Source organism: Nyctibius grandis, chromosome 5 (genome assembly GCF_013368605.1).
Source record: "Nyctibius grandis isolate bNycGra1 chromosome 5, bNycGra1.pri, whole genome shotgun sequence".
In the NCBI taxonomy this organism is placed as follows: domain Eukaryota; kingdom Metazoa; phylum Chordata; class Aves; order Nyctibiiformes; family Nyctibiidae; genus Nyctibius; species Nyctibius grandis.
In genome coordinates, this window is record NC_090662.1 from 70,408,978 (window position 1) to 70,422,851 (window position 13,874).

Genomic DNA, 13,874 nt, shown 5'->3' on the forward strand with positions numbered 1-13,874 from the left:
TCCTCTCTTTTTGTTGCCTCTTGATGGTATGCCAAATCTTGTGCAAACCAAATTTAATGGCAAAAACTCCCTCTGACTCACAAGGGAGCATAATCAAGTCTGTCTGTATTTTAGTGGGGTTTTTTTCCAGATAGCTTTGGTCATACTGAAGAGTACTTTATTCCACTTGCAATTTCAGGGACATTTCCCATTATCAAAGCAGGAAAAAAAGAATCTAACCATTGGCAACTGCAGCAACAAGGTCCCTTTCTTCTCTTTGCCCTAAACATCTGCTCAGGTCACACTGACTTTTTGCAGACAGATACTCTGTTTACTAGGGATATTTCTAGCAAAACCTGGATATGAAGAAACACCAAAGCAGAAGTCTGAGAACAGGACATAGGTGGTCACGAACGTCACTGGGGGGAATCACTGCAAAAGGTGGTACTAGGGTCCATATGATGTGTATCTAAACACTTCAGGACATTAAATTCAGCTCTTACCTGCATGAGTTGCTGCTTCAGTTTCTGTATTTCTGATATGTTGAGCTCACTGAAGAGGTCAGAGACAGGGTGCAGAGATTCTCCTTTCCTACCCGTGGGAGTTCGGTAGTCACCGCTGAGTTTCACGAGAGGCCCATGGATATGTCCGTTCATTTTGTCATCATTGTTGGGCTCACCTCCGTCCTCTGCAAACTTCAATCCATCTACTGATATATTAATATGGTTATTATACATACTATCATTGAGGTTGATATACTGGGAGAGTTCCTTCCTCAGATTGTTCTTTTGCTCTCTTTCATTTTTTAATGTTTCCAGAGCTTCCTCCAGCTGATGCTCAGCGATCTCCTTCAGCCGGATGGCATCTTCTAGCTGACTATTAAGCAACACTGTCTCCTCCTCAAATCGTTTTATCTCATGCTTTAAGCCTTCATATTCAACCTGAATTAGACAAGACAAAGAACATTCATAATACTAAAACTTGAGTCGTGAAAACCTGCCATTTATCAGCATTATTGAAATAGGTGTTACAGAAAATACAGTTTGAAATACCAGTCATTGCCTGCAGCTGCAAAGAACTGGCTGCACAGAAAATGCAAGTGGAGCTTGCTCTGTTAAATACTCCACTGCTCACTTCTTCAGCATGTGAGAATCAAGAAGTATAACACCTTTTGCTAAGTTATGACAATAAACAATGTATTTCATGGAAAGAAGGCGGTTCAGTAGCAGATATACTGGTAACCATAGATTTATCATGAATTGCCATAAGCAATGTTGGCATATCATGGTAAGTATGGCTCTCAGGTTAATATAGTCTGATTTATTAATTGCAAGTATTCTGAAGATGACTTCTTATCTAAATTCTTACCAGATGTAACGTCACTCTGTCACGGATACTCTAAAGTATCTGGTGTCTTAGTAGTGTTCATGTACAAAACTGTAGAAGAGCCTCAACTCTCCTCTCTGTGTCATACAAGCCTCTCCATTATTCAAGAAGTATTTGATTTTTAAAATTAAACAACAAACTATTCATACAATCAGTTTAAACTCTAAGATGCCCCAAATTGTTAGAGATTTTTAAACTACCAGACAAATGTAGTAAACAACTTATCCAGCAACACAATCCTTGAACTGTGTGTTGAGGATGCTGCTTTGGAGGACTTGGCAACTTGTTGCTCTGACAGTGCTGCCCAAAGTGCTTCCCTCAGTGACCTGGTGCAGCCTCACCAGGCTTGGAGGGACTTGCTGGTCTTTCTCCTTCTCAGAGGGCAGGCTCCTCGCCCCACACCTAGGTGCACTGTTTTATCAAGGTATTTATTGGCAGTGTGGGCTGAGGAAAACAACAGCTTCTTCTCTCTTCTTTAAAAGGCAGCTCCCACATTTATTCAGTCCTTCCTATTGCACCTCACAAGAAGCAAAGTCTAGGAAACCCCAGTCTAGCTCAAAACCATTTGTTCAGCAATATCTATATAGTGCAGCCGATCCCCACTGCAGAACGCCTTCCCGTGCTGGCTCTCCTCATCTTCCTTTTCACTGTTGGAAAATCCTACGGCGATGAAAATGAAGAGCTTTGTTTGTAAAGGTCCTTGTCCATGCTTGACCAGCTCTCCTGATAAAAATGGTCGTGCTTTCATTTTTAATTCTGATCATGTTACTCATCCACCTTTTCATTTCTAAATGCAAAAAATTCCCAGTATCAGGTGAAATAATTTAATAGCTTGGTGAAAGAGGAAAAGAAATACTGAATTTTCATGCTTCCATAAAAAAATTTTTTTCAGTTGAGGCTTTTCTGATTCAAATGCATTAATATGCATTATTATCTGCAATTTCAAGGCACTGTCTAGGATATTTTTTATTTGACATATATATATTTAAAAAAATATAATAAGGTTCTGGCGAAAATAGAAATGTCAACCATTCCTATTGGAGTAGACTATTTATCAACCTGTCAAAAGTCTTATACTCATAAGGCAAACTTAAAAATGAAAGCACTAATCTTCAAACCCAGAGAACAGAAACATTTCAAATAACAAAGAAAGTTCCAAAGTCATGTTGGGAGATGATAAATCAAAAAGGAAAATCCATGATATTTTGAAATCTACATTTAGGAACTTTTCTGACTGGAGAGAGAAGTCCATCTGAAAAATTATTAAATCACATCAAGCAGCTATGTTTATAACTTAAGGACCTGGAAAAAGAAACCTTTTAAAATTTTAAATCCATATGAAAACCAGAGGTCTATATTATCTATATGGTTACCATCTCATGGGTTCTTGCTTACAAAAGCTACAAAAAAAACCAACCCAGGTAATCACAGTTTAGCACTAAGACTTGTAACACATGGTTTGTAAAATCAAAGTATTAAAGTATAAAATGCTTTTGAAATTTTACCTTGTAGACCAAAGGTATTTTAGGAATCACCAGCGCATGGGTATGTGATGCAAAATGACTGATTTTTAAAGCCATTCAAAACGTGGCAATGCTTTTTCTCTCCACAGACTGCTGGCATTCGGTTTCATTAAGAATGAAATATTATGACAAATATAAACACTTGCAAACAGATTTTCTTCTAGGGGAAACTAGGACAGTCCATAAAGAGGTCTTTTATTTCCTGATAGTGTGAAAATGCCTCCTATGAGGTTGGTAAGGAAAAAAATCCATGCCTCAAAGGGGAAATTTGCTGGCTTGGTAAGTAACTCTGACACAAAGGTGATCTGCTATAAATTCAGTTTCAGGAGTGTGAAAGTCTGTGTATCTTCATAAATAAGGAAACGATGTACTCTTTTCTATTACCTGTGAATTCCCTGCGGCATGGCTCCGTTGTTTTAAATGTTTCCATTGCATTTGTGCTAGAGCGGTAAAATAGCAGTAAAAGATAGCTAAAATAAATAGTACTGCATATTCCTGCAGGAATAAGGCAGCTTTGTCACCAGGCTGCCACTAGAGACTGTGACAGTCTTGGCTATTTGATAAAAGCCCTAAGTGAACCAGGCAGTAGGTAAGGATATAAACCTGGGGCTGCAACGCAGTGCTGTTACCATCTGCAAGTAGTTAAGGAAATGGCTTTATGGGATGCCATATTATGCTGGTCTGGACAGTATCTAAAAGGCAGAAAGTTGTCACGGTTTAAAGCTGGGCCAGCTGTTAACCAGGTGGCAGACGCTCTCTGTTAACCCTCTCCCCCCCCACCCTAAGGGAAAGGGAAAAGGGAGAGAGACTTACAGGTTAGAAAGTTATAACAGTTTTAATAAACTATAATAATGAAAAAGAGTATAATAATAATAGAAATAATCAAGTATATACATATATATACAAAACCAAGATCGAGAGCTTGGAAATCCTCCTCAGGCAGAGTTGCTCCCCCCAGCACAGGCAGAGGGGAAAATGCAGTAGCTCCCCCTGCCATCACACCTGCAGGCTTTTAACTGCAGAATTGGCAAAGCTGGTACCAATCAGTGGGAGACAGGAGGGCCCCTCCCTCCTGGGCCCCACCTCCAGGAGGCAGTGGGTTAGTGATAAATAGGAAAGTGAGAATGACGTGTATGGGATGGAATACCTCGTTGGTCAATCTTGGGTCACCTGCCCTGTCTGCTCCCCCCTGCAGCTGCGACCCCCCTTTGGCTCTTCACTCGTAAGCAGTGAGGAATTTAGCAGTGACCTTGGTTTCTCTAAGACTAATTGGCCTGGTTTGGGCCAAACCAGGACAAAAGTGTTACACCATCCAACTTGGATACTCAAATTTTGATCACGGCAAGTTTGCTCTTCCAATTTGAGAACAAATCTATTTTGTTCAATTTAAAGGACAGCTGTGTTCTTGATTGCTTCCTCAGCAGTATATATTTCCAGCAGCAAAGGAAGGAAGCTGTGCTTTTGCATGGGGGAGGGAACAGACCCCCCAGCTGTTTACATCTGGATGCAATGGGGCTGATGCTATGGTGGTTCTTCAGAGCGCATTCTGCACTGCAGTGAGAATTACAGTGTGTTGGCTTGCCATCAGCAGCAAATTGCTGTAATGAGGTGTAATGAGGAAAACAGAGGACAAGCTAGGAACATCTGACATCCCTTTGCCTATTTTTGAAGCTTGCTAAACTTGCAGGTTAGCATGGCTGAGAAGAGAGCAACACCGGTACACGAAAATCTGAGGAGCAGAAAAAAAAAAGGAGAGTGGGGAGAAGATTGTTTCCTCTTTTCTCCACTTCAGAAGAGGAAAGGACGTGCAGGAAACCAACCGAGAGGAAACGGAGGGCTGAACTCTGCCGCTGGGCACTGAGTTCAGCATACAGGGAGGGAGGAGAGAAAAAGCAGGAAGTGAAAAGATGCGATTCTATCTATTTTAATAATTCCTCTGCTATTACAAAGTTCTGCAACAAAATATTCCACCAAGATTTTCCTAAAACTGAGGTAAGGGCCTCCCCATTCGTCAAAAATGGCCAATAACGCTGTTTCAGAATAAATGTTTAGCAAAAACCCAACTGAAAAAATATGCAAAGAAACTTCTATCAAAGTGCTCTGTGGGATCACATTACGGAAATTGGAGAAAATGGTGTCATTTTTCAGCATAGCGCCTTGAATCTTTCGATGCTTACTTGATTCTGTTTCAGTGTGGACACCAGTTTCTGTAAAGTGATGTTTTCTTCTTCAAGCTCCGTGTAGTCTTGTAGGAGTCTTGCCTCTCGAAACTTGTACTCTCGAATTTCCTCTTTCATCCGTACTCTCTGTAGTTCCACCATTTCGTTATTCTGATGAAAGAAAATGCAAGTATGTTACCATTCATGCACAGTCACTTTAATGATGAACACTGTCTTTAGAAAAGGCCAAACAAAAAAATTAATCCTCAAATAAAAATGATTTAACAGTGCAAATCAAAACAGCATCACCTTTTAACCTGAGGCCAAGCAGCAATTTCAGGTGTGTGCTGGCAATGCAGAAATGAGAACATCTGATAAGGAAGCTTGATTAAAACAGTTTTAAGATTAGATGCTTATTGAAACAGAAAGCCTAGCAAGGCTTTATCATCTCATTAGTTTTATTGCTTAACTATACAGTTGGATTTAAATAAAATTACCACCCATTTTCCACCAAAGGATGCTTTCTACATTCATACAGAAAAGCAATGAGTAACAGCATCTGTTCTGTAAAGACATCTGTTACTGAGCAAGGTGCACGCACATGTTTGTGCCTGCAGGTATCAGAGAGGCACACAGGTAGGTGGGGGGTACCTGCCAGGCAGCTGGCTGTAAAGCGCTCATCAAAAACCTGACAAGTGCATTGCTGTGCCGAGCAGGATGACACCCAGCAGTCTGAGAACACACAAAGTCACCACTTTATTTTTCCCATTAGCATATACAGTTTCCAAGCAGCCTTATGAGAGAGGTCACAAGGGATCAGTTTCACCAAAAATTGCTTCCTTCAGATTCCAGCTTTGACTGAGTTTGACACCAAGGGTCAGGTTATTCTGGTAAGACTCCACTGACATAACCCCGATGTAAAACACACTACGGGAAGGTGGAATTAACACACAGCTGGAAGACAATGGTGACCAACACAGTCGGTAGGAACAACCTCGCGCTGTGCTTTGAAGAGAAGCTTGCATTTGCCTGATCAATAAGAATAGGCATAACTGGTTATATCTTCTCCTGCCTGCAGGAGGAACCTGAGCATTGCCACAGAAGCTGGTGGAAGGAAGCACTACTGCGACCTTAATGATGGGGAAGAGCCCACTCGATGCTGGCGTGTCAGAAAGACCATGCCTGGGAAGCAGTAATGGGTTTCTGTAAAAGATTCCAGTGTGGAGGGAGGACAATCACTGGTCTGATAGCTACCTGGGAAAGTCAAATGTTTAAAAAATCATTATAGCAGAAATTTTAGTCAGTGAGCTCTAAAGAGATCGATCTGTACAACTCACTCTAGTACATACAGGATAAAACCACACATTCTGAATTGAGGATAAACAGAACTTTTCTTAGCACCTAGGTTAAATAAACAATTATAAACCCCTGGAAAACAACATTGCAAAGAATGAAAAAAAATATGTTGATGCAAGAGTTACAAAAGCACTTTTTAAAATGAAGCCTTTTTGTTAAAGAAAAACAGAAACCATCACCTTCCCCCTCCTGGCAGCTAATTAAGAAGAAATAAAGACCCTATGTGATTTCTTAACTGAAGGCACACCTTTGGTTTAAAAGATCCCCAATGGCAGAAGAGTCATACAGCACTAGATAAAAGTAACTCCCTGCAAATATTCCTGCATCCATCACTGCCTTATAAACCTCTGAGTGAACTGCAAGAATGGCACCACAAATGATTTCACAAGGTGAAGGCATTATATACCTCAGGGCTGCTTTTACACGTTTTGTTTCTGTCAGCACGTTCTCAGCTGTGGCGGTTATTGATGCTTGCTAGGTGTGGGTATACATGCGAGTCTGAGGCAGTACGCAGACAACACCAAACGCACGACTCCGCTGTGTCAAGTATAATGAAGCTACTCTGCAACCCTCCTGGTGTTTGGAGGATGATCAGCCCAGTGAATGAATAGCAACCGGCTGACACCCAACCAGTGCACACAGTCATGCTGCTGGTTGAAAGGAAGGCCTCTCCGAAAAGGGAAGAAGAACAAAGGTGGCCAGAGATGGAGGACCTGAGCAAAGAATTTTTACTGAATCCTGATATATTATTTCCCTGAAAGAGTACAATGCACGCTACTTTGAAAAAGCCTCTCATATTAACTCTGTAAGGTCAGAGTATTCCTTTGTCTTTCCAATTACTGCAAACAGCAAAAGAAAACACGAGCTATCACCTTGCTGAAGTGCATCACCATTTCTTTAAGAAGATAGAAACCACATTCCTTTGCCACTTGTAACTGCTGCTTCTCCTACATAATCTTGGAGGTATAAACAGAACCATTTATAGTGCTCCTCCTCTTCTGACACACACAGAAACTATCTCTGCAGAGCAGCCTCTACTCGTCATTACTCGTGGCATTTGGTCAAGGAAGAAACAGTACAAAAAGGGGAGACTCGCCAGTCGGAGCATCCCACCAGCCGTGCCTGGAAAGGTGGCATCGCCTTTTCAAAGTAACATAAAAATGTGCATTTTGTCAGTGCAAACACCCTGGCATTATTCTCCGTGCTCCCAGACCCCTCCACCTATTTGCAAACATCTGCATTATGCTGCCAAACATACAGCTGCAAAGCTCTCTAGTGCTTTCACTGCTTCCTGTGAAAGGCAGTGCTTCCTCATTACAGGGCAAAAGCCTGGCTTTATCGAGGTTTATGAATGAGTAGACACAGGACATGCTGGAGGGCTGTTCTGTTTTCCTGTGTATGAGATCTCTGTGCATTTTGTGGAAGTGACCTAATCTTCAACATATTAAAAAAAATTCATGCTGAGTTTATTCTTTGTTACTGTCAGTAAGCAGGATATATTTGTTTCCATCAAATGCTCCGATTAAATACATTATCTTCTCACAACTCTCTATTGTTATTTTGAACTATTTTAAATATGTATTTATTAAGCAGTCAATACAGTTATAGAGGATAGATCTTGCTGCACGGATACAGTGGCAGTAAGATGCAAAGTTTCTATTTGGCCATTGCATCAGTCCTCTTCCAAGGTGACTGGGACTTGTATGAAAACAGATTTAAAAACACAAGGCAAAAGGAGTCTGTCAGCAGGGCAGTTATCTATATGAGCCACCAGAGGACAATGTAACCCAAATTATTAGTAAAATGATTTGTAATTAAACTTCACTGGTAATCAAGCACTGAACATTAAACTTGCAGGATAGAGCAATTGAGCCAGATGCTTTTACTAGGGCACTGCCTCAGGACTTTTTACATTTCCAGAAAGGATTCCCTTATGAACTACTGTATCTGTAAAAACCAAATTAATCCAAGAGGTGGAGCTAATGATACACGAGCAATGTTTTAATGGCTGTAAATTATTTTCAATCCCAGTCATCAGCTGAACTCGGTGCAATGGTTTTAGTGGATCGGTGCCAAAAAAAAAAAGAAGGAAAAGGCCTTTCTGTGAAACTACAGGAAACAACAGAATCCTTGTCAGCATTGCATCTAATTATACACAAGCACTAATTGTGGAAGATGTCAGTCACATAGCTCAATAGATGTCTAATGAACCTACGTGTAACAGAACAGATCATGAGAAATGAAAAACAGAAGGCTCAGTTGAGATAAAGTCTGCTCAGGTCACCTATCCACTGGGAATTTGATACGTTTTCAGACTTTTCATGTATGAAAAGTGAGAGACATCTCTAGGTTTTGCAGGGGCAAGGACCATTTCTGTATAGTACAACCATCACTTGAATCATGACAGGTCTTTGAGCATCAGGGGAATATAAATATTAAATAATAAACTTCTGTACTTCTTACCAAAATTAAATGCAAAATATATGAATACATTATTCATTTTTGATTCAGCAGAGACTTTTAAAATGCTGTATTCCATACGCTACATACAGACCACATTGTATTAATTGTGTATGTAGACATATTGTAATATATTGTGTAATATCAAATAATTGCAAGTTAGTAGGTACTTTAAAATGAAAGAATGGAAATGTCTAATTTTGAAAATGATAAGAAAGTACTTTAAAAAAACATATGATTCCCCTAGGATGATTTTTTTTTTTGTCAGAACACCCCCAGTGTTGCCCATGGAAGCCGCTTGTTACAGCCTTGTGTCCTATCAATATACCTAAGGAAAGCAAACTGGACAAGGGACAGTGACCTGAAGCTGGGTATTCTCATCTCCAAGACCTGAAGTGAGCTCTGGTGGCTCTTGATTTCTTGAACTGTGGACACATAGGGTGAATTTCTTGGAAACTGGTGTTGTTTTGAAGCCTTCTTTTTAAAGTGAATGCAGTTCCATTAACTATTTTTGGTTCTCCCCTATCTTGGAGTACATAAAGGACTTTTTTTATTTCTGTTTTTTGTCTACCAGTTTTTGTCCCAAACAAAATTAGGGAACTACTGCTTGGGCTTTTTCCCTACATTTTTTTCATACAAATTTTCATGAAAAGATTTCAGTTCCTTACTGCAGTAAAACATACTATTTTTCGCACTGTAAAACAGCCTTATAATCAGAAACTAATTATATACCCCAAACTACCCTGACTAAATCACTACTTATCTGTTGGAAAATGCAAGCCACAGCATGATGCTGTGCATAACATTCTAATTTTCATAACTTATGAGTAAGAGAACAATGGAAAATTTACATACTTCCAGTTTAATAGCATTGTATATTTAATAGCTGATGCAGTATAAAATCCCATTCAATCTGATGACAGTTTTATTGCACTAGCAGTAAACTGAATGTAATAGAAAGTTTATGCTCAGACTAATATCCATGATCTCGTGTTTGTTGACAAGCCTCACTGTAAAGTTGTATGCCATGTTTACTTTACTCTGCAGAGGAAAGAAAAGGTGTATTTTTAATGAAGAACAATAATAGGCATATCATAGAAAATACAATTTAACTGGGGTTGAAATTTAATTACAAACACACTAACTTCGCACGGGGAATCACTACCAGCACAAATTTGGCCAAAACCAGGTTTGGGACTTCCTTCAGGATCATTCCATTACAAAATTAGCCCCACTTATAAATTATTTTGGCTTCTTTTTAAAGATACTGTTTGTATCTACTTGCAACATGCAAGTATAAATAAATTCATGAGAAATCAACAAGGAAAAAGTAACCAAACCCTAAAGAATCTTTGATTCATTTAGAAGCCTCTAATATGAATTACAGGTACATTTTTTGTTTTCCATAGACAATGGAAAATCTAATTCTGCATCATCCAGAGAATTCTTTTCACTAGCACAATGTAGCAGGACACCATCAGAAAGTCACCCCTCCTCCTTTCCACTGACAGAAGAATCCAGAGAGGAAAATAGTACAAGGTAAAGACCCCAAAAGAGATTTGCCACACCAGGGAGCAGGTGGCCGGGGAGCACCAGTCGGTCTGCAGAGATACCCGACTTGCCCTGGCAGGTCCTGATTTTTCATTCTGAAGGGATAAGGGAAGTTGAGAGAAGAGGACGAAAGTGGGAATAGAAGAGTGAGGACCATTTTCTTTTATTTACCATCAACTGTTTTAAGTCCTCAAAGAAGGTCCTCTAGACTAGCCTTAAAGATTTCCTCTCTCATGTACAGGAATATTCACCTTGAACTGAAAGAATGGCATTTTCCATGTTTCCAGATATATTTTAAACCATAATGGGATTTTGCAGATGACCTAGTGTGTCCCTTTTGCAGAATTTGCAGCCCGATCCTCCTGAAGATTCATAAACGTAGACGCCCTAGCTAAGCAGGGATGGAGCACCTCTTGCAGAACCATTTTCGCTTCCCTTTCTCTATTTCCCAAAATAAATTATTTCAAAGATTCATTTTCCTCATTGTTAAAAGTCTGCACCCTCCTTTTCAATCTGAATTTATCTGATCTCATCCTTCAAAAAGTTTTATTCAGGTGGCATTATTAGAGTTCATGATATTCTATCTGATCTAACCAGCTGTACTGGCATACTTCTTTAAGAGCACGAAAACTGTTCCTATTGTCCAAAAGCAGAAAACACTAACTTTTGAAATTATGTACAATTCTGACAGGAAAGCAATCTCCTTAGCTTTTGATATTCATTTTCTCAAAACCAGAAAAAAAAAGCAGACATGCTATTATTGTGCATAAGGTATTTTTAAAAATACATCTAGACAATAACATAAGTACTTATAATCTTTCCCTTCCATGGATTTACTTACAAAATGACAGCACTATCAAAGACAAGGATGAAAAAAGCCATCTATTTGTTAGCTATAGCATATTAAATAGAAGCCAGATCAAGATAATGTATATTTCAAGTTCCTTCACTGGTAACTGCTCTTAAATAAGCATTTACAATACAGCTAATAATTTCATCATCTTTCATCAAATTCTCAACATATTTAATTGCATAGCTAAATCTAAAGAAGGTGAATTTCTATCAAGGGTAAATGACCCATTTATATAGTTATCACAGAGTTTGAAACACATATTTAGTGTTGTAAATCCTGCTACATATAAGTCCCTACAAAATATCTATTTTATTGACTTTCACATATAAGTATACATAAAAAGACAGAATTAAGGAATGTTCTGGTTATTTAGATATTTAATTTTCCTGCTGAGCATCATAGTCACATAATATTATAAGTACTTCTTTATACACTGATACCAACTACAAATCTCTGATCACATATATTTATCTGGTGAACAGATGAAAAACAATGGTTTGAATTCATAGAATCATAGAATGGTTTGGGTTGGAAGGTACCTTAAAGATCATCTAGTTCCAACCCCGCTGCCACAGGCAGGAACACCTTCCACTAGACCAGGTTGCTCGAAGACTCATACAGCCTGGCCTTAAACACTGCCAGGGAGGGGGCAGCCACAACTTCTCTGGGTAACCTGTTCCAGTGTCTCACCACCCTCACAGTAAAGAATTTCTTCCTAATATCTAATCTAAATCTACCCTCTTTCAGTTTAAAACTGTTCCCCCTTGTCCTCTCACTACTTGCCCTTCTAAAAAGTCCCTCTCCAGCTTTCTCATGGGCCCCCTTCAGGTACTAGAAGGCTGCTAGAAGGTCTCCCTGGAGCCTTCTCTTCTCCTGGCTGAACAACCCCAACTCTCTCAGCCTGTCTTCACAGGAGAGGTGCTCCAGCCCTCTGATCATATTCGTGGCCCTCCTCTGGACTTGCTCCAACCAGTCCATGTCCTTCTTATGTTGGGGCCCCCAGAGCTGGATGCAGTACTCCAGGTGGGGTCTCATGAGAGTGGAGTAGAGGGGCAGAATCACCTCCCTCAACCTGCCGGTCATGCTTCTTTTAATGCAGCCCAGGATACGGCTGGCCTTCTGGGCTGCAAGTACACATTTGACTGCATTAAGAGCAATTAATGCATTAATACTAATGCATTAATTATATAATAATTAGGTGTTAATGCATTAATTATGCTTAATTATAATTAATATTAGCATCCTGTAACAAACACTGCTGTAATACTCCTAACTAATTCCTTCAAAGAGAGAGAAACTTTACAGAATCAAGCTGTATTAAAAGAGCATGAGAGAAAATTCAGACTCCAGGGCTACAGCACAGTTCAGTTAACACGATCCTTCCACATATCTGTGGAATGAAGTCATGCATTAACATATGATCCTTGCAAATGGCAAAATATCAATTGGCTGGGAAAAGTTTTGCCATGAGAAGGGCATTGTGGAGGTAATTTTATTTTAACTTAAAACTCTGCTACTCATATGTTTCCTCCAGCTCTAGTGGCATTAAACATTTCTAAGAAGTGGGAGGATTTATTTCCAAATACCACATTGACTGGGTAAAAGGAAGATGATGACACATCCATGCTTTGGAACAGGCTGATAACGTCTTGCAAATGCAGCACTTTCCACAAAGAGCCTTCCCAGTGTCCATTCAGGCCTACACTGGTCTTTGGTTTTCTCCAGGTGCTGATGGACAAAACCACACCCACCCAGGGGCAAGCCACCACCAGTTCCCTCAGCCACTCCTCAAAGGACTTGTTCTCTAGGCCCTTCACCAGCCTCCTCCATGCCATGTTGTTGCTGCCATCCACCCAACCCCACTGCTATGCGATGGGCTCCCCTGGGACCCTCGTGCTCCAATCAGGGTGAGCTGAATCATTTTGATGCATCCTCGTTATTTCTGCTGCACTTATTAGTGCCTGAGTAACAAGCACTCGAGACTGTACTCTCTGAAGCGGGGCTGTTGCTCACTCTACATCACCAATTATCCCATGGCTGACTAGGTACTACTATAAAGATACCAAACCCAACTTGCTCTTGCCAGATTAGCTCAGGAAAAAAAAAAAAAAAAAAAAGGAGGGGGGGTCTGGAGCATTTTGGACTGCATGGCAATTTGTATTTTTTTTCCCAATTACAACCTTTCCTAGGAAGGTTGTCACTTTCTATCCACAATTTAAGAAGCCAACAGCAGTGATTCTACATGACAATGCCTGAAGGTAGGCTTTTTGATGGAGGATCCACATCGGCCTTTTCAAGCTCATCAGGAAATCAAGAGCTGGTTTTGAAGACTAACTGATCACTTGGGAGAGGCATCTGTCAGTTATACACATCTCTTTCAGAGGCCATCTGTCAGGTGCAAAGTGCCAAATTTCCTTCCAGACCCAAAGGGGCACCAGCTAACCAACAAAAGAGAAGTTGTGCTAACAGGGTGTGGGTCTGTGATGAGTTTAGGCGCAGGGGTACCACAGCTGCTGCTCTCAGGGTCTGACCCTCCCTTGGGCCACTGCTAGCTTTCATATCATCAGCCAGATCAGGGGCAGCAAGTCACCCCAGAAAACAAACAAA

At 40.2% G+C, this 13,874-nt stretch overlaps 1 protein-coding gene across 7 annotated transcripts in view; it reads right to left on the minus strand.

Moving 5' to 3' along the window:
• Window positions 1-13,874, minus strand: part of BICD1 (BICD cargo adaptor 1) — a 208,040-nt gene that overhangs the window by 52,421 nt on the left and 141,745 nt on the right. For 6 of the 7 annotated variants that reach the window (XM_068401025.1, XM_068401030.1, XM_068401028.1 and 3 more), the window contains exons 3-4: window positions 5,066-5,218; window positions 483-920 (exon numbers count right to left, since the gene is read on the minus strand). In XM_068401025.1, the coding sequence (XP_068257126.1) occupies window positions 483-920; window positions 5,066-5,218 (591 nt within the window). Of the gene's footprint in view, window positions 1-482; window positions 954-5,065; window positions 5,219-13,874 lie in introns of all 7 variants that reach the window. The other variant, XM_068401031.1, reaches the window with a different exon arrangement.